This window comes from Gossypium raimondii, chromosome 8 (genome assembly GCF_025698545.1).
Source record: "Gossypium raimondii isolate GPD5lz chromosome 8, ASM2569854v1, whole genome shotgun sequence".
NCBI lineage: Eukaryota > Viridiplantae > Streptophyta > Magnoliopsida > Malvales > Malvaceae > Gossypium > Gossypium raimondii.
Window position 1 is genome coordinate 47,477,920 of NC_068572.1, and position 23,570 is coordinate 47,501,489.

Genomic DNA, 23,570 nt, shown 5'->3' on the forward strand with positions numbered 1-23,570 from the left:
TTATCCAGTTTCCATATTTTGTTTAAACTTAATACGTTTTTGTTCTGCCTTTTTTATTTGGTTAGAAGCTAAATAATGTTGCTCCAGCTCTTTATTTTTTCTTGAAGCATCTGTGTTTGACATCCATGTCTTGACGGATGTCCAGACATTAGTCTGGGGAGTGTAGTGATATGGTCTTCCCTAAGCACTCCAAATATATTTAACTTTAAAAAAAAAAATTGAAATCACCTATGTCACTTACATCAGAGTTCGAGTAACATAGCGTAATATAACTGGAAGCCTTTTGAGAGTGTATTATTATTATTTATTCTAAGTTAATAGTTGATAAGAGTTCAGATCTGAATGTAGCATCTCAGGTACATGTGCAAGACTTAATTCCACTATGCATTCACCAATTTGCAATTTTGCATATGCATCTAACTGCTTGGGATTCAATAAATTTAAATAATATGAATTAATATATATTAATGTCAATTTATCTTATCATTTATTTATTATTATTTTATTGAAACAGTGATTGGATCCTTATAAAATTGGATCCTTATAAAAGAAGTATTCGATAGGCTCATTTGAATTGCCTAATCAAACAACTCTATTTTAAGCTCCCTTAATTGCATTTGTAAGTACCTCTTATTACTTACATGTTTTAATTTAATTGAATTAAAATTTGAAATTGCTTGTTTATTTGATTTGGTTGTAATAAATTTATTGCTTATATCTTTTAATTAGAAATAAAGAATTAGAAAACAACCTAATTAGATACTTACCAAAATTTGAAATTGCTTGTTTATTTGATTTGGTTGTGGTAAATTTATTACTTATATGCATTTCAAAATTCCTATTAGTTTATAACTTGCCAAAATAATATGCCTAATATTATTTTTGTTATTAGTTACTAATATTTCAATTATTTTATGTGTATTGCAGATAATATGCCTAGAAGAAGATTGCGAGATCTAAATGTTATTCAAATTCCTCCAAATTCGGAATAAACAAATAATAATCAACAGACTGCTATTGGGTCTTCGAATGTTCCGAATACAGTTGACGAACTAGTAGAAATTCAAAGTAATGTTAACTTTAATTTACATGCATGTTGACTTTTATTATTGATTTTTTTTAAAAATTCTTATATTATCATATTCAAATTTTTTAGCTGAAAATGGTGAGAGGCTCAAAACTCGAGGACGTACACTATTAAAGGATTTATACAATCTAAATTCTGTGTAGCGTGTTAAAGTATCTAGAAACAATCATGATCAGCCTATTGGGTTAGAAGCTCGAGTTTTAGCAGGATACTTGGGCATTGTAGCACGAAATGCCAATCTGTTGCCAATCAACTACGAGTCATGGCATCATATGCCTGATAATAACAAAAATCATGCTCTGGATAATATTAAGGTAATAACGTGAAAGTAATTTATAATACTTTGATTTAATTTTCATTTATATTTACTTTCTAAACTTGTGTTATTTGCAGGAGAGATATGCTTTAGAGGTCTCAGATAATTATGTGAAGAAAGCATTAGCAAAGAAATGGAGAGACCATAAATGTACTTTAAAAAAGGAATATTTTAAGAAAAATATAAGCCTCGAAAAAAAATTGTGAAATGTCCCGTCGGGAATGCTGAGGTACCAATGGGAAGATGCAGTTAGATTTTGGAATTCAAAGAAAGGAGAGGTATTACGTGCTTCCAAACTCTTATAATTATTTCGATTTATATTATTTACTATATATGTAATAATAATTTCATAACGTAGGATCGTGAGCGAGTTGAAACTACAAGTAGGCAAAAACAAATTCACGCACACAACTGGGTTGAAAAGTTTTGCTTATGTAGTTGATGACAAGGTATTTTGAATTTATTAATTGTGTCAAATATTAATTATTTTCTACTAAATAATATTTTTTCTATTATATTGCAGGAACTGTCGTCTGGTCAAAAAGTTGGATGCCTTTAGCTTTTTGACATTACACATAGAAAGAAATATGAATCTCCTATGACTGCTGAAACTGCAGAAATTATGGTATATTTACTTAATAAAATTTGAATTATTTTAAATATTTATCATGTTTAATTATAATGATTGAATTCGTCATTTGTAATCCAAATAATGCCAAGTTATGTTGTATTTGCTTGATTATATATTTCATTTCTAACTCCTTAATTGATTTATTAGGAGAAACTAAAGGATAAAAGGGTAGACTGTGAAGCTACGGCTTCAAATGATAGTTCTATTAATCCGGACAACACTGATAATCGAGTTATTACTGAAGTTTTGGGTCTTAAAAGGTATGGTCGAGTTCGATTTCAATGATCTTTCGTTAGCCTAACCCAATATTTTGGATCCAGCTCGCAGCAGTACATGCCTTCGGCGAATCAAGCTCAAGCTGAAGTTCAGAGGTTAAGAGACCAGATGGCTCAGATGCAAGCGAGCACAGTTGAGAAAATTGCTCAACTTAAAGCAGAGGCAGCATCGAGAGAACATAGGTTAAAAGAAAATATGATGAACTCCAACTACAACTTAAAGCGGAGGCAGCAGTGAGGGAAACAGAGGCAGCAGAAAGGGTAGCAGAGGCAATAAGAAAATATGACGAACTCCAACAACAGCTTTAATATATGATGAAGATGTTTCAGTAGAATAAATAGCAGAATCCGCCATCTTAGACTTTTGTTTTCTTATTGTGAGAATATCTTAACAGTATAATTTTTGAATATATTTTGTTATTTTAGTTATTAATTTAGATCATATACATATTTCTTTCGTGATAGTATCATTTAGATTTGAAGTTTGTTGTTGGATTTGAAGTTACAGGAAAATATGTTGAAAATTTGGGTTCTATATGAAATAAAATGAGTTGGTAAAATATGTTAATGTTAATGGCATTTTCCAACAAATGCCGCTATAGAACATAATCTTTAACGGCGCTTTTACTATAAACGCCGCTAAAGAACATGATCTTTTACGGCGTTTTTAGCTGCAAACGCCACAACATGCTCGACTCTCTTGCGGCGTTTTACCACATAAACATTGCAAATTTTAGCGGCGCTATCTAAAGCGGCGTTTTTTGCAGCGCTTAAATTAAATTTAATGTTTATCTTGTAAATAAACATTTATTATTTTAATAAGATTTAATATTAAATTTAATGTTTATCTTGTAAATAAACATTTATTATTTTAATAAGATTTAATATTTAATTTAATTTAATACTAATCTTAATAGTATTTTATTAATTTAATATTAAAGCGATTATCTTAATATTAAATTTAATTTAATGTTTATCTTGTAGATAAATATTTTATTATTTTAATAAGATTTAATATTAAATTTAATTTAATATTTATCAAGATAAATATTAGATTAAATTTAGTATTAAAGTTATTAAGTTTAATCATAGTTGAACTCTCTAAACTCTCCTTATATAAATAGAATCTTGGGTCATTATTTACACACACTCGAATTCAAGAGAAAGTTGTAGAAAGAAATTTCTCTGAAGAGATTATTCCATAAAAATTTTATAGATATTTTTCTGATTTACAACTTGACTCAAAAGTTTAGAGGAATTATAAAATTACCCCACTGGTAATTTTTTGTGAATTTTTTTTATTCGAAGCGAGCCCACACTCTACAGACGTGAACTTGAGGATAGTGGAGAAGACTACTCGGTCGTAATGCTCATCCTAGACGAATAAAAATGTACAATTTTAATTAAATGTTTATTACTGTTAGATATTACAACCAAGATCTTGTTTTGGAAAAAAAATTAAAACTTCGGTTTTTCTCTAAATTTATTTTCCGCTACATTTTTCAAACCCGTTTTTCCAACATTTTTTATGAAAAATAAATTTAGTTCTATTTCAAGACAATTACAACTATAACAATTAATTCGTTCTTCAAATAATAATGAGATTCTATTGGAACAAGTTGATAATAATGAAGAATCTTGTCCAGAATTAAGAAGAAGTAAAAGGATTAAAAAGGTCAGTTTTTGGACCAGATTTCATTATGTTCCTTGTAAAAGATACCTTATTGCTATAATACGAAATCTGATCCTATTACATTTGAAGAAACAATAAAATCTCAAGACTCTGCTTTTTGGAAAGAAGCTACAAATAATAAGATGGATTCAATAATGAGAAATCAAACTTGGACCTTAGTTGATATTCCATCAGGTTCCAAACCAATAGGTTTTAAATGGATCTTGAGAAAGAAAATGATGGTCAATGAAACCATTGATAGATTTAAAGCAAGGTTGGTAGCCAAAGGTTTTACACAAAAACAAGGTATTTATTACTTTGATACCTATGCTCCAGTAGCAAAAATTGCTATGATTAAAAGAGGAAGTTAAAATTGCATTTTTAAATGGTGAATTAGAAGAGGAAGTTTACATAGAACAACTGGAAAATTTTGTTGTTTCAGGACAAGAACATAAGGTATGTAAGCTTGTTAAATCTCTATAGGGCTTAAATAAGAACCAAAACAATGACATCAAAAGTTTAACAAGGTTGTTCTAGCTAATAGATATAAAATAAATTAATCTGATAAGTGTGTAACACCCCTAACCCGTATCCATCGTCGGAACAGGGTCACGGAACATTACCAAAATTTACAGATTAAATAACAGACATTTCATTTCATCTAGCATGCATATTAGAAACCAATCAAAATCAATTATATTGTCCTTTATGTAAGCCCTCGAGGCTCAAAATACACATTGGAAATAAGTCAAGACTAAATCGGGAACTTAAAGAATTTTTCAGAAAACATTAAAAATTTTCAAAGGTGTAAGGGACACACACCCGTGTGGCCAGGCCGTGTGTTTCACACGGTCAAGAGACATGCACGTGTCTCAGGTTGTGTGGGCATTCGAAATAGGGACACACGTTTGTGTCCCAGCCTGTATCCAAACTTGTGAGCTCTCTGACTTGAGACACACGGCCAAGCCACACACCCATGTGCTAGGCCGTGTGCGCATTATGTTTTGTAATTTAAAAGATGCAGTGGACACATGGCCATGTCACTTGGCCGTGTGTAACACACGGCTGAGACACACGCCCGTGTCACTATCCGTGTGGACGAAAGTAGGTCATTTTCCAAGCTACATTTCTCACCCAATTTGACATCAACCTATACACATTAATTTGCACATCACCAAGCTATAACAATGCATTCAAATCAAGCCAAAATCAAATTTTTTTTACATAACATATCATCACATATATCCAAGAATCCAAACTTACCAAATTAACCAAATACACATATATGCGTAATTTTTACCAAACATACCAAATCAAACCAATCATCAATATACTTATAAGCGTACCATCATTCAATCATTTCAAACATATGTTAAACATGATAAGGTCGTATATATACATATCAAAATTTATCCATCACAAGCCATTCAAATGACTAGTTCCATCAAAACATTTATATGCTATTAATGGTCAAGTTAACCTATACATGCCATTATAACCAAAATTGATTTACTAAATATACCGAAAAGGGGCGATGGATAGTGTGAAGTTGCTCCAATCAACTTCAAACCAAAATAAGCTTTAAAATTACTATAAAACAGGGAAAATAAAACAGAGTAAGCATTTAACGTTTAGTAAGTTCGTATAACATGGAATCTAACTTACCATTATTTCACATATAAGGTAAGCATACAAGAAATATCCAAACTAACTTGGCCAAAAGCCTAAACACATATCCTCATCATGTTAGCCAAGTAATCACATATAATAACCCTTAATCATGGATGAACAAGGTCATCAAGCAAGTTCCACATTCAAGTAACAACCAACTCATGCTTCAATATATCAAGAAATATCATTTCCATGTAATTAAAGTAAATACCCATAACTGTTCAATTCGAACTCATATTGTTTCATATCAGAACTTTGTCCGTTGAACCATTTAAAATATCATTGGATACACAGGTAGTACACACAAAGTGTACAAATATGTAATCCGTCAATTCATGTACATGCATGCTTATACAAGCATGTAAACGAGAAGCTCTTCCTAGCCATATAATGGGAAGCTCATGTGAGCTGTATAAAGGGAAGCTCTTACGAGCTAAATATCGGGAAGCTCAAGAGAGCCATTAATCGAGAAGTTTATGAGAGTCAAATATCGAGATGCTCATAAGAGCTAATTAATGGGAAGCTCGTGAGAGCCATGGTGTGTCTGCAACACATGCAGGATCACAACCAATTCGGGACCACTAATGACATGTCATTTGTATCTTTCGAATTTCTAAGGTTCAAACAAAACTTGGTACTTTTCGGATATGTGATCAATAATTATACATGGCAATTATACAAATCACACACAATAATATTCAATTCAAAACAAATAAATGTATAATTTAGTTACACGAACTTACCTCGACAAGTATACGTAGATTTGTAAGCTACTAATCTAATACTTTTTCTTTTCCTCAATCCAATTCCGTACTAGGTCTATCCGGATATATATGAATGAATTTAAATCAATTTAATACAATTCATATTCAATTCAATCCAATACTCATATTTGGAAAAATTACTACTCTGCCCCTATACTTTTAATTAATTACGATTTTGTCCCTAAGCTCGGACAATGAAATTCATACAATTTAATCCTTATTTCAAGCCTAGTCGATTTTCATATATATATATCAATAGCAGCCCATGAATTTAATAAAATTTAGAATTTTTCCATGTATTTATCATCTTTTCAATTTAGCCCCTAAATCATAATTTCATTAAAATTCACTTTACAATAGTTGTTTATCTATCAACATCCTTTCATTTTCTACTATAAAACTTCATAATTCAACCACACTCACCCATGGTAAAACTCTAATACTTTAATAGTTTTTCAAATTAATCCTCGAGATAGCTAGATTAAGCTATTACAATCTCGGAAAATTAAAAATCATTAAAAACGGGATAAGAATACTTACCTAATTAAGCCAAATAAACTTGTCTATCTTCAAGCTTTCATGGCTAGGGTTTCCATGTTTTAATGGAAAGTCTAGACAAATTGGATTAAGACATAGCTATGTCCGACAATTAATCTCTGATGGAGTGATTAATATTAATTATGTGAGGTCAAGTAAAAACTTGGCAGATCCTTTGACAAAAAGTCTTGCTATAAATATAGTCAGCAAGACTTCAAAAGGGATGAGACTCAAGCCTATTAATTAGAGTCACCAATGATGGAAACTCGATTTAACGCTAGATGTAACATCAAATCTTGAGTTCAATAAGACAAAATACATCATTAGTATGTGATTGTTAGCACTATAAATAAATTCATCCTAAGATTAAACTACTAGGTACCCGTAATGATAAATAATGGATGAGTAATTCACTCTTAATGGACCCATAACATAAATATGTTAGAGTGTTATAATTACGAGAATATTTTTGATGAGATCTACCTATGTTAGTGTAAAGTGTGGCCGCTTTTAGGAGCTCAAGGGCTTGGTTTTAACAACACTCATGAAAAGAAGACACAGACACATGACCATAATAGTGTCCCTAGATACTATGTATTGACTGGTGTTGAAATTATTGTGTGAGATGTGTTCGGTTAATCAAATGGAGTAGTTGGTACAAAGCTTAGTTTAGCATGAAATTTTGATTAATTTTAACATGTTTTCACTAAGTGAAGGTTCAATCGTAAGACACATTCATTTTTGCAAATTGATTTGCAAGATTATCAAAATCTAAAATATTACAAAAATGGGGGGAAATTGTTGGAACATTTTCAAATATTTATAGTGTTCCAATAACTATATATGAAAGGGTGTAATATCTTTTGGTTATTGATCAAGAGTTATATCATCGATTTTTGACAAAGAATTATAACTACAAGCAATATTACTTGAATATATAGTTATGAGATATTAGTTGAATAATTATGTCTTTTAAATATGTGATTATTCGAAAAGACATTTATCGAAAGTTATGTCTTTATGAAGAGACATGAGAATTCCTATAAATAGGAGTGAGATTTCATTTGGAAGATATACCAAAAATTCTAAAAGTTCTTTCTATCCTTCCTCTATACTCTACTATTATTAAATTGTTCTATAAAAATTACTCTAGAAATTCTTTATAGAAATTGATTTTCTTGTTATACTTTGCTTAGTGCTTAGTGGTCTATTTTTGTCAGTACAAAACGTAAATAGTCATCGGGTTTCATTGTATTCTCGAGGTTTATTTACTTGAAACTCATTTACACATCGAGCATAGGTGGGGGCGAATAGAACCTTAAAGATAGTTGCTTGATACATGCATTGGAGCCTTATCCTATTGCTTCATTTTTCTATTTGAGTTATTGTTCGTGTTTCGTTTGTGTGTTTCATATTTTCCTTATCGAAGTTTCACATTAACACGATTTGGGTTCTTTGCCACCATTTCTGTTAGTTTCCGCTAGAACTATAGTGACGGTTGATCATAGATGGAACCAACATGACCTCAGGGGAGATGATTTTAGAATTGCATTTTGGTCTGGTTAGTCTTTTGTATTAAAGTGGATAAGGAAAACCTTCGACGAGACTTGATGCTAACAGACCCGGAAGTTAAGGTAAGGGAATGAGGAGTCATTGGCATATCAATCGCTTAAATTGATGAACTAAAAAAAAGTAACGGCCACGTCAGCGGTCGTTAGTGTTTTAACGATTCTGGACTAAAACAAACAAAAATGATAAGTCAAATGACAATTTTGTAACTTTTAAAAGTCGAGTGACCATTTATGTAGTTTAAACTAACTTTATTTAAACATTAATTGCAATTTGCAGCTATTATAAATAAATATTAATAACTCTTGAATTTAAGATATTATATTTAAGAGTTTAGGATGTGAGGATTACCATTTATTTATAATTAATATATTTAAATAAAATTATTAATATTTATTTATAATAAGTGTTTCACCATTTTTTATTTTATTTAATTATAAAACATCGTACTATTATTCATGAAATTATCAAATATTCTCCCTTGGTAATTTAACTAAAAATCAGATTCGGCACAGAATTATTTAATATTGAAAAAAACCCTAAGCCCACTTAAAGTAAATAATCCATGGATTCAGAAGCTGACATGGTGGATTATGATTGGTTTACTGAGATCGTAAAGTTTTTCAGGAGATACCAAATTAGCCGGTTTACTTTGATCTAACTCGAGGGTATGGTAACCCCCATCATCTCCCTCGGGTTAAATTCAAACCAAACCAAACCAGATTTCACAAACCAAGAAAGCAGAGCTACACCCTAACGTCGCCGAAAAATTAAAATAAAGACCCATTTTTTTTTATTTTTCTTAAAGGTTTTTTTATTTTAAATATTATTTTTTTAATTTTAATAATTTTGGGAGCGAGATCGCTAAATCTCTCAAAAACTCAAAAAAAAATTCAAAATCCCAAAATCCCTCACTATGGCCTTTCACGTAGCTTGCCCAATTACATGGTACAATATTTTTTTTTCATACACTAAAAAGAAAAAAAAAAGGGGGACTTCTATCTTTTCTCACTTTGCTCTCGAGAGCTTGTTGTATTAATGTTTATGGTTTCTCTTTGTTTTGTAGTCGGCGAATTTGCTTCTGTTCGCTAGGGTTTCCTCGGAATCTCCAGTCTACAAACTCCAAGGATGGTTTCTTGCAGGAAGTGGTTCAAGTCCAGGGCTTCTTGAAAGACCCCTGGGGCGTTAGGGTTTCTCGAGAGGGGACCGTGCAGGTCCCCGTACCTAAAGTCGCCCCGGTTCCTGCCGGAGATGGAGGCGGTGGCGGCGGCGCTGATTCCTTGGAGGAGTCGGCTCAGGCGAAGCGATTCTCGCTTCAGAGGAAGGCTGCTGCCGCAATGGTGGCGGCTGAGGATTATGCTAGGAGGGTTGAGTCGGGTGATATTTCGGTAATTTTATTGCTTTTGTGTCTTAATTTTCATTTTGGGTTTCAGTGGAATGTAGTGAAGTGTGAATTTTGTTGTCATTTAGGGGTTATGATGTTTAACTTCATCTACATGTGTGTTTATGTTGGTAAATTTTGGCCATATATCGCGTGCAAATTTTTGTGCTCTATTTAAGTTTTATTTTGAAGTCTGTTTGGGTTGGATTCTGTTTTGTGTGGTTCGTTTTGTACTTAATTCAAATTTAAACAGTACATATGTTTGTCTTGTATTGATGTCTGTATGTTATAATCTGAGTGATCCATGGTTTTGACTTCTGTAAACCATGCATCGTGTAGTGAGCTCAGGAATACTGTTCTTGATTTTGAGGTAAATTGGAAAGAAAGATTCAATTGTTGACATTTGAGTTGGTTTTGATTTTGTGTTGGGTTGTTTATGTTCATTTTGATTGGAAATAAAACTTTGTAAAATGATAAGGGGAAAGGAAAAAGTAAGGGTCCTATGCTGGAATTGGTTACTATTCTATGTAGTATTCCTTTTTTTTTTTTTTTTTTTGGGCTTTCCAAGAAGTGATGAGGTCCTTTTTACTTTACAGGTTGCATCAAAAAGTTCTGCTCTGGACGAGCAAGGTCAGTCTAACACGAATGTAATGTGCCGCATGTGCTTTTTGGGTGAAAATGAAGGAAGCGAGAGGGCAAGAAGGATGCTTTCTTGTCGAAGTTGTGGCAAGAAGTACCACAGGAGCTGCTTGAAATCTTGGGCTAAACATAGAGGTACTAAACATAGAGTTGGTATAATTTATTGTGCTGTTATCTTATGCTACTGCTATATTGCAGTCTTATGCATTTGGCATGATTGTAGATCTGTTTCATTGGAGTTCCTGGACGTGCCCTTACTGTCGAACCTGCGAGGTAATTTGTTATGCATATTAGTACACATTTGCACCCTATTATTTTCAAATTCTTGGTTGCACCCATTGTTACTGATCTTTCTTTAGGTGTGCCGAAGTACTGGAGACCCAACTAGACTCATGTTCTGCAAAAGGTGTGATGGTGCATATCATTGCTACTGCCAACATCCGTCGCATAAGGTTGGATGTGCATTGCTTGCGCTTACTTTTATACCTCGATTACAAATAGAATGGCTCACAGAATCCATGGATTGTGCAGAATGTTTCTTCCGGGCCATATTTGTGCCCTAAACATACAAGGTGTCACAGCTGTGGATCCAATGTCCCTGGAAATGGTTTAAGTGTGCGGTATGATTAGCAGCCAATAGAAACGAAGCTTTTGCACTGAAAATTTCTCCTTTCTATATAGATTTATGCTTCAATTTTCTTCTTAGCTTTTGAAACTATTTAATATGCCATTTGTGTTTTTAGTGCTTGCATAGCTAATGATTTTTCCTGACCTTCTTGAGAAGCATTTCTTTAGTATTAATAATATCGATATCTATTTTTTATATATCTCACAGGTGGTTCTTGGGATACACTTGTTGTGATGCTTGTGGAAGGTTGTTTGTGAAGGGAAATTATTGCCCTGTATGTTTGAAGGTAAATTACAGTTTTCTGGTTATTAATGGTGTTTAGGTGGTCTGATTTAAGGTTCACCCCCCCCCCCTAGCGTAGAGAGTTTTGAATGAATCTGTTCCCTAAAAGTTGTTTCTTCAAATGAAAAAAAACAAGAAATACCGGTATTTTGAACTATTTTATTTATTGATTATATTAGCAATGTGAATTCTCATGCTTCATGATTTTCTAGAAAGGTGAACTTACTAGGCATTGTGGTACAACTTTACAGGTTTACAGGGACTCCGAATCAACACCCATGGTCTGCTGTGATGTTTGCCAGCGTTGGGTGCACTGCCACTGTGATGGCATCAGGTTCCTTTCAACATTCGTACTATTAAAGGACCACCAATCTAATTCTCCTCTGTTATATTGTTTATTTTTTATTTAACATGTTTGAAGAGGGCAGTTGCTGTCATATTATGTTGAGTTTGACACAAACAGAGGCCTATGTCTTTGTTGATGGATCATCTTTTCAACATGCATCAAATCCCATGGTTTTATTCCTTTGTAAATATATAACGTCAAAATAAATGGTTAAATTTCTTAAGATTTTTGTAAAATGCTCTGCATGAGGTGTTTCCTTTTTGTAAAAGTTCTAGTACTCTAGTGAAAGAAGCAAGTGTGCCTTGTTTCAGCTTTATAATAGCCACACAAGTTTTGGATACTTTTTATTTATGAAAGAAATATTTTGCAGTGATGAAAGATATCTGCAGTTTCAAGTAGATGGCAATCTCCAGTATAAATGTGCAACTTGTCGTGGAGAGTGCTACCAGGTAGCTTTGCAGTGCAGGGTTCCTTTCTTCCTCTTGTTTTCTTCTTTCTCAGAAGGGAGATAGGCAAAGAATTCTTTTCAACTTACAACTGCTGTCATAATGTTTTACCAGGTTACAGATCTTGAGGATGCTGTCCGAGAGCTTTGGAAGAGAAGAGACATAGCTGATCAAGATATGATAGCTAGCCTGAGAGCTGCTGCAGGGCTGCCAACTCAAGAAGAAATATTTTCCATCTCTCCATATTCAGATGATGAGGAAAATGGTCCTATGATGCCGAAAAATGAATTTGGGCGTTCCCTGAAGTTCTCTCTTAAAGGGCTTGCTGACAAAGCACCGAAGAAGAACAAGGAATATGGAAAAAAATCTTCAAGTAAAAAATATCCCAAGAAAAAGGCTTACCAAGCATCTTTCATTAGCAAAGGAGAATCTCAGCTGAGTTTTGAGGGGAATCAAGATGTACAATCTCAAGGATACAGCTTGGGTGAGGACAGGAACAATGAAGTTGCATCTCAGATAAATGACGGACAAGATATTTCTTCTCCTGTTGCTGGAATTTGTTCTACCAATCAGCCAGGGGTTTTGAAACACAAGCTAGTAGATGAGGTGATGGTTAGTGATGAAGATAGAACATCTCGTGTTATTAAAATCAAAAGCAATAAACCACATGATTTAGGTCGTGGAGATGATAATGGAAAACATAGTAACAAGTCAAAGACTGTGAAAACTAAGAAATTAGTCATAAATCTAGGTGCACAAAAAATAAATGTTACCAACTCCCCAATGTCTGATGCTTCAAGCTTTCAAAGAGATCAAGATGTGACTTCATACAATGGTAAGGCTTGACTTATTCTGTTTATGGTGTCACTTGCATTTGCACATGTTGACATATTAAGATGGTCATATTTTCTTACAGTCAGCTGTCCATTTCCTCTGATGTGCTGTCAGTGTTAAGTCCTAGATTGCTACTTGATATTTCTAGTTGCATCAAAAGATCTTAGTTTAGGTTTTTCTCTGGCCCTTTTTTTTTTGTCAAGATTCTATTTATAGAATGTACAAGATAGTGGATGACATACAATAAAATGTTTTCTCTGGTTTGGGTGTTAACCTAAAAACTATTCTTACTTCAAATATTTGGCTAATATCAGGTGTTCAAGATGCAAATCAACATAGAATTGGTGATAAGTTTCTGGATTGGCATGAAGGTACTGCTAAATCTGGTGATGGTAATATAGCTATCATGATCCATTGCTTTGGTGTTAAAAAGTTTCCATTTTGTGCTGGCGTTGGTGACCAGTTGGGAGGTGTTTTTTTCAATGTTCCCAGTTGAGACAGTACAAATGTTTTCTGTTTGCAGGAGATGGAGTCGATCACTCTGCCAAGTCAAGAGGTGTGAAAATAACTGGGAGAGAAGGAAATTTGATTAAGTTTGGCAAAATTAGGTCTGAAGCTTCTGAATTGAGGTCCAAATTTGGTGTAGCAAACAGTTCTGATGGATATGGAATTGGTCCACTCGAACACACACGAATTCCCTCAGGCAAAGGAAGCATAGATGGAAATAGGCTTGCTGCTGCTCCTTCAGGTGAGGTCTCGACCCTAAGAGGGGGTAAGGTGGTGTCAGGAAAGCAGTTGGAAGACAGAGCTGATATGTATGGCGAAAGTTGTGATGATTATGGCCACACACCTATCTTGAACTCTTTGCCAAAAGATCCCAAACCATCTCTTAAGTTCAAATTGAAGAAACCTGTTCTTGACAATCAGAATTCCCAGGCTCATTACGATGAGGAAAAGAGTTCTTCTATAAAGGGCCAAAGGTCAAAAAGAAAGAGACCATCTCCCTTCATGGAAAAATCATTGTTTAATGAAGATGAAGATGTTAATGTCACACAATCACATCAAGACAGTTTAATGGATGGCATGATGGATGCTAGTTGGATTTTAAAGAAGTTAGGAAAAGATGCAGTTGGGAAGAAAGTTGAAATTCATCAGGCCTCGGACAATTCATGGTAAAATTTGGCTATTGCTTTCTATGTCTTTTGCAGAATTCATTACTGAATTTGAGATTGTAAGATTGTTTTAGGCACATTTCCTGAATTAAATCCATATTTATTTTGATATTGAACAAACAGGCATAAGGGTGCCGTTACTGACAGCATTGAAGGCACATCCACTTTAGCAGTCAGGCTAGATGATGGTAGAGTGAAGACTTTGGAACTTGGGAAGCAAGGCGTTCGTTTTGTTCTTCAAAAACAAAAGAGATCAAAAATTTGAACCTGAAAGGCCTAAGTTGTTCTTAGCGAGTGGATTTGTAGAGATTTTTTGTTCCCCCATTTTTCTAATTTGGCAGTGCTCTTATTTTGTACTGATGTTACTTTATAGCATAGGCATTTCGTTTCAGGCAGTTAAAGTTTTCTAGTGAAGAATCCAAGGCTGTATGGCGTTTTCTTATTGTAGTGGTTGGAATGGAACTGTCCAATTCTCTTTTACACATCCCATCCTTCTCAACATCTAACCTCACTTTTGATTCCTCTTTTTGCAGTTCATCAAACTTGAAAAAAGAACTAATTGGTTATAATACTTGGAATCAATAATCAGCAAAACATTTTTTGAAGTTTAGAATCAAAATATAAGTATTCATATTTATTTCTTCAAATTGATAATAATTATACAGGGGGTGGGGGCAAGTCCAACAAGAGCCAGAAACCTACACAATCATCAGAGTCCAAGTCCTCTTGGATAGCAAGGAAATGTAATCCTCCACATGCCTTCTTTGCTGCTTCCCAAGCTTCAGCTTCACTTGTAGTTGTCGGAGTTTTCTTATAGGTTGCATAAACGTAACGAGTAGATATTCCAACGGATAGGATCAAGCAACCGCGACTGGTATCAGCCTCTACTGAACACACTTCCAATCCATTCATCCAAGCTGCACCAACACATTTTCATTCAACCTTAAAATTTAATTTTCAAGAAAAACCCCATAATTGAATTGTGAAGCCAATAATTGAGAAACAAACTTCCAACAGCTATTTCTAATGGTAAAGGAGGAAATATTGAAAGAGATAGTAAACCTGCCTGCCAATGGTTTTGCACGTGAAGAAGCCACTGCAAGTCCTGGAATCAATGTATTCTCATCAACTTCAATTCCCAGCAAATCCAAATCTAAACCAGCACCAAACACGAACCTTTCATCCAACGACGAAATCTCCTCTCGAATAGCTACAATGGAACAAGAGAAGGGTGTGAAAAGAGAGCAGGGTACTACTAACATTTTAGCTTAGAAATGAAGACACTGTCATCTTCTTTGGCACAAATATTCATCCAACAGCTAAATAACAAGAAGAACAGTTCCAGGGCCTTGTAAATGCATTGTTTAACGCCATTAGATGTGAAAGATATACCTGAAAAAGGTAACTGGACAAATGCCCATTTTTCTCCAAATAAGTTCTTTGGAAGTTCCATTGGGAAAGGGTTATCTAATGCCAAAAGTGGCTTGGAACCTTTTTGAAAACCAGGATGGCGCATGTATATAGTCTCATAACGTTCTTCCAACCAAAGAAGCAGTGACAGACACTGAAAAAAGGACAAGAACCATTTAACATAAGTATACATTATCATGTTTGGAATTAGAAGCTAAAAACTGAAGTTTATAGGTTAAGTTTTGCAAATTCCAAAATCCTCTGCCACAAACATATTATCACATGGCTAATTCTTTCCACGTAATAATCACAAGATATTTTAGTTAATAAATTTAACCATTTTGCTGAAATTTCCAAATTCAATGAGTATATAGGGAATAATAAATCTGCGCATAATATATGAACTGATAGCAAAATTTGACTGGAAAACAAGCATCTATATCCACTTCTCTTGTACCCTTCATGAATCCTTTAAGAGAAAGATTCAGAACTCACCCGTTTACTCGGAACAGGCTTTATACCAAGCTCTTTACATGACTTTGTAATTATGGTTTGCATTTGTGACCTATAAATCCAAGAAGAACAGAAATCAATTAAGATAATTGAGTATGCTAACAATATAGTAAATATTTGCATATATGTTACAAGAAGATTGTAAAACTGACCTGAAGAAGCGGACTTTTTCTGGCAAAGGGACACCTAAATCCTCACTTATGGTTTCCATAGCATCTTTTAAAGTAACACTATTGATAACATTGTTGGGAAAGTACTTGGTATATTGAAGGGAAAGCGAACTGTCACACACTACCAGTTCCCATATCTTCTTGCCTCTAATATCTAGAATCGGCCTTGAGCAAAAATCCAGCTCCCACTCTGTAACACTCGAGGGATCGGTCTCTGAGTCAAGGTAGCTCAATTCTGAAGTTGGGTCGTCTTCTTCAGCGTCATCAAAAGCTTCTTCAGGCACTGACACTGAGCTTTCGGATATGGAATTTGGTTTAAAATGGTGGAGCTGTGGGTGGGTTTTAGATGGAAAAAGGAATGGTACGTTGTTGGGTTTTGTGGAAAAGTGGGATTTGGAGAAGGGTTTGTGGGATTGGAGAGATGGGGATTTGATTCGTGTGGAATTGAAGCTTAGAGTTGCCATGGAAAGGCAGTGTGAAGATGATGGCGGGTTTTCAGTTATAGTAGAACGTGAACCACACATATATCTGTTGGCAGAGATGGGCTGAGTTTTTGGATAGAGCATCCATTTCAACTTTGGGCCAAGAGCTTAGCCCGTTTAAAGGGTTAATTCACACAAGATATCCCCAAATTATTGCTAAAATTCTAAATTGATCCTGAACTTCAAAATGTTCTGATTGACTTTTAGAATATCATTATTGTATCAATCAAATCCTTCTATTAGCTTAACCATCATCTTAGAGGATAAAAGAAAGCTTGAATATAACATAGTGTATATTTAAAATACATTTTTTTTAAGGTGGATCGGTATTGAAACATAAATTTAGAGAACTAAAGTATAATTTTATCACGTATTTAATTTTTATTCCATCGTTTTAAAAAGAAAACATATAGTAACATTAAAATTTAAATCGACTATTCTTTTTTACTATTAAATCCAAATTATACATGGAATAGATTCTCACCTATTTAAAATTTCATCCACTTTAAAGTCATATTTGATCTACAAAATAACTTCCAAACTGTTATGCTTACAAAAGTATTATTCATACTTTAGTTTGAAGTTTTGAACCAATTTGAAATTTGAGCAATAGTTTAGGGACATTTGATGAAATTAACCCAATTCAAATAAAAAGTGAAAGAAAAAGAAAAGGCTTTAAATGGCCGCTGCTTCATTATGTGAGGATTGAACTGAGGAGATCTGGAAGTTTGGACACTTTATCTTTTTCCTCGGCTCCTCCTCCCTGCAGCGCCTTCCAGCAGCCGACTGTTAAACAACAAGCAAAACCCATATCTCCTGTGTAATGAATGTAAGCTTTTAGTCTTTCAACATCTTCATTTCTTTCATTTTGTTAAGCAGTTAGTACTATCGTGTGTGTCGTCGTGTGCGTTCTTCAACTGTTCGATTAAATGTCTCTTAGAACCCCTGTCTTCTAAAGTTACATATGTTTCCTTACACATCAATTGTTTCATTTATAAGCAATACATGCATATATATGCTAGTTCGTCTATTTTTCTTAGTTTGGAGTTATTTTAACAAAAAAGGAAATGGAAATTTAAGATAGTTTTTGTCATTAAGTGCGCAGTAGCAAAAGTTTATAGCTATTGCTGGTATAATTTGAATGTATGATCTAGCTTCCTTTAATGGATAGGTACCTAGAGGAGCAGCCTTTGTCTGGTTAAAAGGATGGTGAAGTTTTCAGCTTATTCTTTGATGATATCGTCATTTACACCTTTTCATTCTATTATCCTGAAAACCCCCCGCAGATTTTCTAGAAATATACCTTTCAACCATTCAACTAAATCAAGGGTCGCTTCTTATTACCAAAACGTTGAATTACATACAGAAGACATGATGGGTGCTAGTCGCTATCTTCCTCCTCTATTTAGGTACGTAATAACATCTATGGCTTCCCCCCGCCTTGTTCCCCCTTTTTTTTTTGGCTTCAAACACCCTACTAATGAGAATGTATTTTTATTGTACGGTTTGCAGCGTAGCTCCCATGATGGAATGGACTGATAATCACTATAGGACTCTTGCGCGCCTTATCTCCAAACATGCGTGGCTTTACACAGAGATGCTTGCTGCTGAAACTATTGTTTATCAACAAGGGAATCTGGTAAGTTAGTGAAAGAAACATTTACATTTGGTAAGAGTATTATTTTTTAACCTTGTTTTCATATATCAGTTAGCAATCAAATGATAATTGGTAATTTTTAGCCACTCACATACTTGTTTTTGGAAAAGAGAAGGAAAATATTTTGCTTATTTTGAAGAGGTCTTATTTTTTACGAGTGTTTTTACTCATTTTTATAATTTCAAGTTTAAATTTGTACTAAATATGCTTTATTTTATGTCTAATTATTGTAATAGATGTGTATTAAATAAGCTTTTTTCTCATGCTATTACACTAGTAACCACACGAGGCATTAGTGCCAGTAGTTGCAAACCAGGCATTGGGGAATCTTGAATCGAAAGCCCTTAGATAAAGTCAGAACACCAATAAAGATGGAAAGAAAGCAGTGGAAATCTTAGATGTATATTGGATTTCTCTGGTTGTTTTTGGTGAACATATGTTGAATGCTGAACTTTATGCTTGCTAGTGCTAAACTGTAAACTGTTAATAATTGCTGATCTCTTGATTTCAACTTTTTTGCGTGCTCAGGACAAGTTCTTGGGATATTCTCCTGAACAGCATCCTGTTGTCCTTCAAATTGGTGGGAGTAAATTAGAAAACTTGGCAAAAGCCACTGAACTTGCTAATGCATACAACTATGATGAGATTAATTTCAAGTTTGTACCATTTCTTAACATGATTTTATTCACTTTCCTATTGCTTTGCATTTTTTTCTCGTTAATGCATTTTCTTTTCTCTGTTTTTAATTATTGTTCCTGCCCCAAAACCAGTTGTGGGTGTCCTAGCCCAAAAGTTGCAGGGCATGGGTGCTTTGGTGTTCGTCTTATGCTTGATCCAAAGGTTTGATGGCCATGCTTGTAAAATTCTAAATGGCAAGCTGATTAGATAAGTTTTTCTTTTCCAATGTGCACTTACCCGTTCATTTTGTACTTACAAGGAAAGTTTGTTGGAGAAGCCATGTCAGTCATTGCTGCCAATACAAATGTTCCTGTCAGTGTTAAATGTCGGATTGGTGTTGATGATCATGATTCATATAATGAGCTCTGTAAGTTCTTTTGCCAATATTTAGCCGTATAACTGAAACTAAATCTGATGATTGTTGTTGCTTTTCCTTTTTGGGGAGTTAGGAAAGGATTGTTCCAGTCATTGTATTTAGTTCTGACAGCTTCATTGGATGCTTTATTTTTTTTTGTTCTTCTTTCTCAATTTCAGGTGATTTTATCTACAAGGTTTCTTCCCTATCACCAACTAGGCATTTCATCATACATTCGCGGAAGGCTCTACTAAATGGCATTAGCCCGGCTGATAACCGAAGAATTCCCCCACTAAAGTAAGCTTTTATTGTGCTTCTTATTTGTTTATATCAAACAGTTCAGTGACCTTACCTGTTCGTCTAAATTCATATACCTCTATGTAAAAAACGAGCTGTTGATAACTTGCTTTTCTCTGAATTCAGATATGAGTTCTATTATGCACTCTTGCGTGACTTTCCGGACTTGACGTTTACCATAAATGGAGGCATTAATTCTGTTGTTGAGGTAAACCTTTTTCAAAACTGTATCTCTTTAATGATAATTTGTGTCCTCTGTTGTTATGTGGTGATGCCATAAATGTTATGTTAGGATCAGTTTCTGTTATTTCTCATACCATGGTGAGAATGTTTTCCTTCACAGATTCAAATTAAAGGAATTTTGCATCATTTCTTTTTTGGATCTTATTACTATCTCATTCTGCCGTTAGTAATTACCATTAAATAACAGATGTTGCGTCCTGGAAAATTGAGCTTGACATTTGCTAATTGCTTTACCCTTTGGAGAACTGATAGGGAACAAAAACCTTCTGCTGAAAAGAGAAATATTTTGTTTGGATGGCTTAGAGTTTAATTAGCTTGGGGGTCTTTAACCACCTCTGCCTTCTCCTTGGCATTGCTACCATAACTCTTGTCAGCGCTCTGATATGTGCAAAAAAAAATCTATATCTTATTATCAATGGACATTTAAAATTGTAGGCAAATGCAGCTCTAAGAGAAGGAGCTCACGGTGTTATGGTTGGACGAGCTGCATATCACTAGTATGTATAATGCATCTCTTACTTTTTGCTTGCTATTAAGCTTTTGTTTTTCCGTATTTAGAAATCCTTACCCTCTAATCCTCTATTTTTGGCTAACTCGCTATTAGCTGACCAAAAGATGTTGGTTATCTTAAACAGCCCCTGGCAAACTCTGGGACATGTTGATACTGCAATATATGGTGCACCAAGTAGTGGTATTACACGCCGCGAGGTAGGATAGAAGATTGCTGCCCTTGATTGATGCATTTTGCTCAAATTTGTTATTAAGTTAATATCCTCTTATTGTTTATATCTCTACTTTTAGATCCTTCAACGATATCAAGAATATGGAGACTCTGTTCTGGGAAAAGATGGAAATAATAGACCTAATATCCGAGAAGTAGCGAAGGTAGGCAGTTTTGTCAGTTTCACATCATTATTGCATTTCTTTTGCTGATTATGGGAAATTGATGCTGTTATTGGCAATTGCAAATGGTTTCCAAAACCTTCAAAAATATACTGTGTTATTATTATCTCTGTTGATGTTGTGTTCTATTTTGGTCTGCTCATGTTTCTGGTTTATTTACGGTTTATCTTGAACTTAATATAGCTTTTTTTTACCCCCATTACCTTCAGTCATAGTGTATCTTAATGAATCTGCAGCCTCTACTTAACCTTTTTTACTCGGAGCCTGGAAATGGTCTGTGGAAGCGCAAAGCCGACTCCGCTTTCATGCATTGCAAGGTATGAAAATTGTTGCAAACCTTCTTACTTCTACCTTCAGAGAGTTGGTACAACTTTGGGGAAATGGTCTGAATAGTTTTGTCCTAGAAAGAATCGACGAAACTATGCTACTCAATGCAGATAAAATTTCTTTAGCTTTTATCATTTAAGGGAATACACTTCATTCATTAGTCGAAGTAACTTCCTGAAACTATGGATCCATAAATTTATGATTGGGATCCTTAAGTTCTTATGCTACTCTCGCAAACTTTTATTAATGGCTACTGACACAGCTTTTGTTATTGCAGACAATGAAATCCTTCTTCGAGGAAACACTTGTGGCGATACCTGATTCAGTCTTGGATGCACCTATTGCTGGTGGAGTACCATCTGGTCGTGAAGATCTTTTTGCCAATGTACATGATTTTTTGCCACCCCAATATCAGGCGAGAGAAGAGGAAGCATTGTATGCTTAGATTTATAATGTCCTAAATTCCTCAGTTCCAATTCATATAATCTCAAATTACAATTTTTGTAGAATACGGCCTAATTGGTTCCATGTATGTTGAATTCTAAATTATATAAATGGTTAATTCAAAAGATTTTGTTGTCACTCTATATGATCATTAGAATCTCTTGAATATTTTTCATTTTTCAGTTACTAGTTAGCCCTTTTTTTATTTTGTTTTTTTCCTCCATATCCATTCTTCACTGGCCTGCCTTTCTCTAGCTGCAAAGGGTTATCTAGAGGGAGAGGCAGTTGTGTTCTCTACATTGTTGGCCCCCAATCCATTTTTGTAAAAATGGGTACCACCCAATAGATTTTAATGGCTACCACAGGTTTAGAACAAAGATAATATGAATGATGTGGCACTCAAATATTGGTCCAAAATTTTCTTCTGATAAGATCTCATATACGGATGCTCCATCCACCACCTCATTTTTTTTTTTCAGCATCTTTCTAGACTTAGAAATTTAAGCTAAAAAGGCCCCTCCATATTGGCACCTAAGAAGCAACTGCAGGAAAAATGGCATCCATCACCATGACAACATCATTCCTTAGCACCACTAACCTCACAAAGGGTTCTCCAAAAATTACCCAGCGGAGACTAGTGGTTGCCAATGCTGCTAAGGGAGCTCAAGTGGAGAGTGTCCAGATGAGCGGTGAGAGGAAAACAGAGGGCAACAATGGAAGGAGGGAGATGATGTTTGCAGCTGCAGCTGCTGCTATTTGCTCGGTTGCGGGGGTTGCAACGGCGGAGCCTAAACGTGGTAGCGCAGAGGCCAAGAAGGCGTATGCTCCTGTTTGTGTTACTATGCCAACTGCTAGGATCTGTCGCAACTGAGGCAGTGCCACTGCTCATTGCTCGAGTGCTATGAAACTATGCTTGTTATGGGCAGGGGCTGAAGGATGTAATTTAATAATGCTTGTAATTTTGCATTTTTATAATTGAGAAACCTAATTTAAATTTGTGCTTTTCTTAATTGCGATGATCACATATGCATGTTTTGATTTGTTCCATTTTCATCTTTCTTATCTGGTTTCCAGCCATCAGGCGTTTACTCCATTGTCCTCTGTTCCGAAACTAAAGGCCTAATTATGATTTTAGTCCTTTTTACTATACTGAAGTTTGAAATTTAATATTTCCATCACTTTAATTTTATAAGATTATTTGTAAGTTCTAATTGATAACCCCTGTGTGTGTTAAAAGTGATGTGAATTTTAAACCTAAGTTATTGTCCATTAATCAAATATTCGTCTTTCATAAAAAAGTTTCTTTTAAATTCAATCCTGATAAATTGATTGAGTCAGTAGGTGTGTTTTAAAAAAAAATATTAAACTGATTTAAAAATTTTATATGTAACTTTTTTTATAGAAGTTACATGAAAATGAAATTAGTATATACTAAATATAATTAGCGTATTTGATAAATGTAAATTTTAAATTATGATTTTTTTATTTTTATCTTTATTTTTAAACCGTATTTCAATTTTAAATGAAAGATACTTAAAATATAATATAAAAAATTGATTGAAAATATTTTTATTAATTGATAATTAACTATTTATCTATTTATTATTTTTATAATTATCAAACATATTTAAAAACATTAAACCATTAAAATATTAAATTTTAACACTAATTTTAAAACTAGATAGACCAATCGAACAAGAAATCGATAAGAGAATTGATTCAATTTGATATGAACCGATTGAGTTGTATTAAAAAATCAATGGAACATTTTATTCTATTTTTAATAATTTATTTGATCGAACCAGACAAACTAATCAAATTGGACATTCGAAACTTGATTT

The 23,570-nt window shown here is 34.0% G+C and overlaps 4 protein-coding genes across 8 annotated transcripts; 3 read left to right on the top strand and 1 right to left on the bottom strand.

The window, feature by feature from the left end:
* Nucleotides 1–9,273: 9,273 nt before the first annotated feature.
* On the top strand, nt 9,274–14,732 carry LOC105791763 (hypothetical protein). Of its 2 annotated transcripts, none has more exons than XM_012619975.2 (13): nt 9,274–9,470; nt 9,589–9,910; nt 10,500–10,677; nt 10,766–10,815; nt 10,902–10,994; nt 11,074–11,162; nt 11,378–11,456; nt 11,704–11,786; nt 12,169–12,247; nt 12,359–13,079; nt 13,393–13,470; nt 13,602–14,250; nt 14,374–14,732. In XM_012619975.2, the coding sequence occupies exons 1-13, from the start codon at nt 9,439–9,441 to the stop codon at nt 14,513–14,515; spliced, it is 2,595 nt and encodes an 864-aa protein (XP_012475429.1). In that variant the 5' UTR covers nt 9,274–9,438; the 3' UTR covers nt 14,516–14,732. The 2 variants fall into 2 exon arrangements, with proteins under 2 accessions (XP_012475429.1, XP_012475431.1); XM_012619977.2 differs by having other exon boundaries at nt 13,393–13,449.
* A 61-nt stretch (nt 14,733–14,793) lies between these two features.
* LOC105791764 (protein TAB2 homolog, chloroplastic) lies at nt 14,794–16,857 on the bottom strand. 2 transcript variants are annotated; one of them, XM_012619978.2, is made up of 5 exons: nt 16,326–16,855; nt 16,156–16,225; nt 15,643–15,814; nt 15,317–15,460; nt 14,794–15,167 (listed from the first exon to the last, which is right to left on the bottom strand). In XM_012619978.2, the coding sequence occupies exons 1-5, from the start codon at nt 16,805–16,807 to the stop codon at nt 14,908–14,910; spliced, it is 1,128 nt and encodes a 375-aa protein (XP_012475432.2). In that variant the 5' UTR covers nt 16,808–16,855; the 3' UTR covers nt 14,794–14,907. The 2 variants fall into 2 exon arrangements, with proteins under 2 accessions (XP_012475432.2, XP_012475433.2); XM_012619979.2 differs by having other exon boundaries at nt 15,028–15,167; nt 15,313–15,460; nt 16,326–16,857.
* Nucleotides 16,858–17,523: 666 nt separating this feature from the next.
* On the top strand, nt 17,524–21,872 carry LOC105791765 (hypothetical protein). Of its 3 annotated transcripts, XM_012619983.2 has the most exons (14): nt 17,524–17,654; nt 17,997–18,034; nt 18,112–18,234; nt 18,338–18,464; nt 19,011–19,138; nt 19,253–19,322; nt 19,425–19,527; nt 19,695–19,812; nt 19,939–20,020; nt 20,491–20,552; nt 20,691–20,763; nt 20,857–20,940; nt 21,195–21,275; nt 21,563–21,872. In XM_012619983.2, the coding sequence occupies exons 3-14, from the start codon at nt 18,197–18,199 to the stop codon at nt 21,728–21,730; spliced, it is 1,134 nt and encodes a 377-aa protein (XP_012475437.1). In that variant the 5' UTR covers nt 17,524–17,654; nt 17,997–18,034; nt 18,112–18,196; the 3' UTR covers nt 21,731–21,872. The 3 variants fall into 3 exon arrangements, with proteins under 3 accessions (XP_012475437.1, XP_012475435.1, XP_012475436.1); XM_012619981.2 differs by having other exon boundaries at nt 17,997–18,234; XM_012619982.2 differs by lacking the exon at nt 17,997–18,034 and having other exon boundaries at nt 17,530–17,654.
* A 328-nt stretch (nt 21,873–22,200) lies between these two features.
* Nucleotides 22,201–22,739, top strand: LOC105791766 (photosystem II 5 kDa protein, chloroplastic). The gene has a single exon (XM_012619985.2). The coding sequence runs from the start codon at nt 22,283–22,285 to the stop codon at nt 22,598–22,600; it is 318 nt and encodes a 105-aa protein (XP_012475439.1). The 5' UTR covers nt 22,201–22,282; the 3' UTR covers nt 22,601–22,739.
* Nucleotides 22,740–23,570: the final 831 nt, after the last annotated feature.

What these genes read in the sequence shown, in the direction of transcription:
- LOC105791763 (XM_012619975.2), top strand. Translation starts at nt 9,439, where the DNA reads ATGGCCTTTCACGTAGCTTGCCCAATTACATG. An exon ending in ATCTTGGGCTAAACATAGAG is followed by an intron (nt 10,678 to 10,765) that starts GTACTAAACATA and finishes GCATGATTGTAG; the next exon opens with ATCTGTTTCATTGGAGTTCC. An exon ending in ATTGCCCTGTATGTTTGAAG is followed by an intron (nt 11,457 to 11,703) that starts GTAAATTACAGT and finishes ACAACTTTACAG; the next exon opens with GTTTACAGGGACTCCGAATC.
- LOC105791764 (XM_012619978.2), bottom strand. Translation starts at nt 16,807, where the DNA reads ATGGCAACTCTAAGCTTCAATTCCACACGAATCAAATCCCCATCTCTC. An exon ending in GAAAAAGTCCGCTTCTTCAG is followed by an intron (nt 16,226 to 16,325) that starts GTCAGTTTTACA and finishes TTGGATTTATAG; the next exon opens with GTCACAAATGCAAACCATAA. An exon ending in ACGTGCAAAACCATTGGCAG is followed by an intron (nt 15,168 to 15,316) that starts GCAGGTTTACTA and finishes GTGTTGGTGCAG; the next exon opens with CTTGGATGAATGGATTGGAA.
- LOC105791765 (XM_012619981.2), top strand. Translation starts at nt 18,032, where the DNA reads ATGGTGAAGTTTTCAGCTTATTCTTTGATGATATCGTCATTTACACCT. An exon ending in GTCTTATGCTTGATCCAAAG is followed by an intron (nt 19,323 to 19,424) that starts GTTTGATGGCCA and finishes TTACAAGGAAAG; the next exon opens with TTTGTTGGAGAAGCCATGTC. An exon ending in CGAAGAATTCCCCCACTAAA is followed by an intron (nt 19,813 to 19,938) that starts GTAAGCTTTTAT and finishes CTCTGAATTCAG; the next exon opens with ATATGAGTTCTATTATGCAC.
- LOC105791766 (XM_012619985.2), top strand. Translation starts at nt 22,283, where the DNA reads ATGGCATCCATCACCATGACAACATCATTCCTTAGCACCACTAACCTC.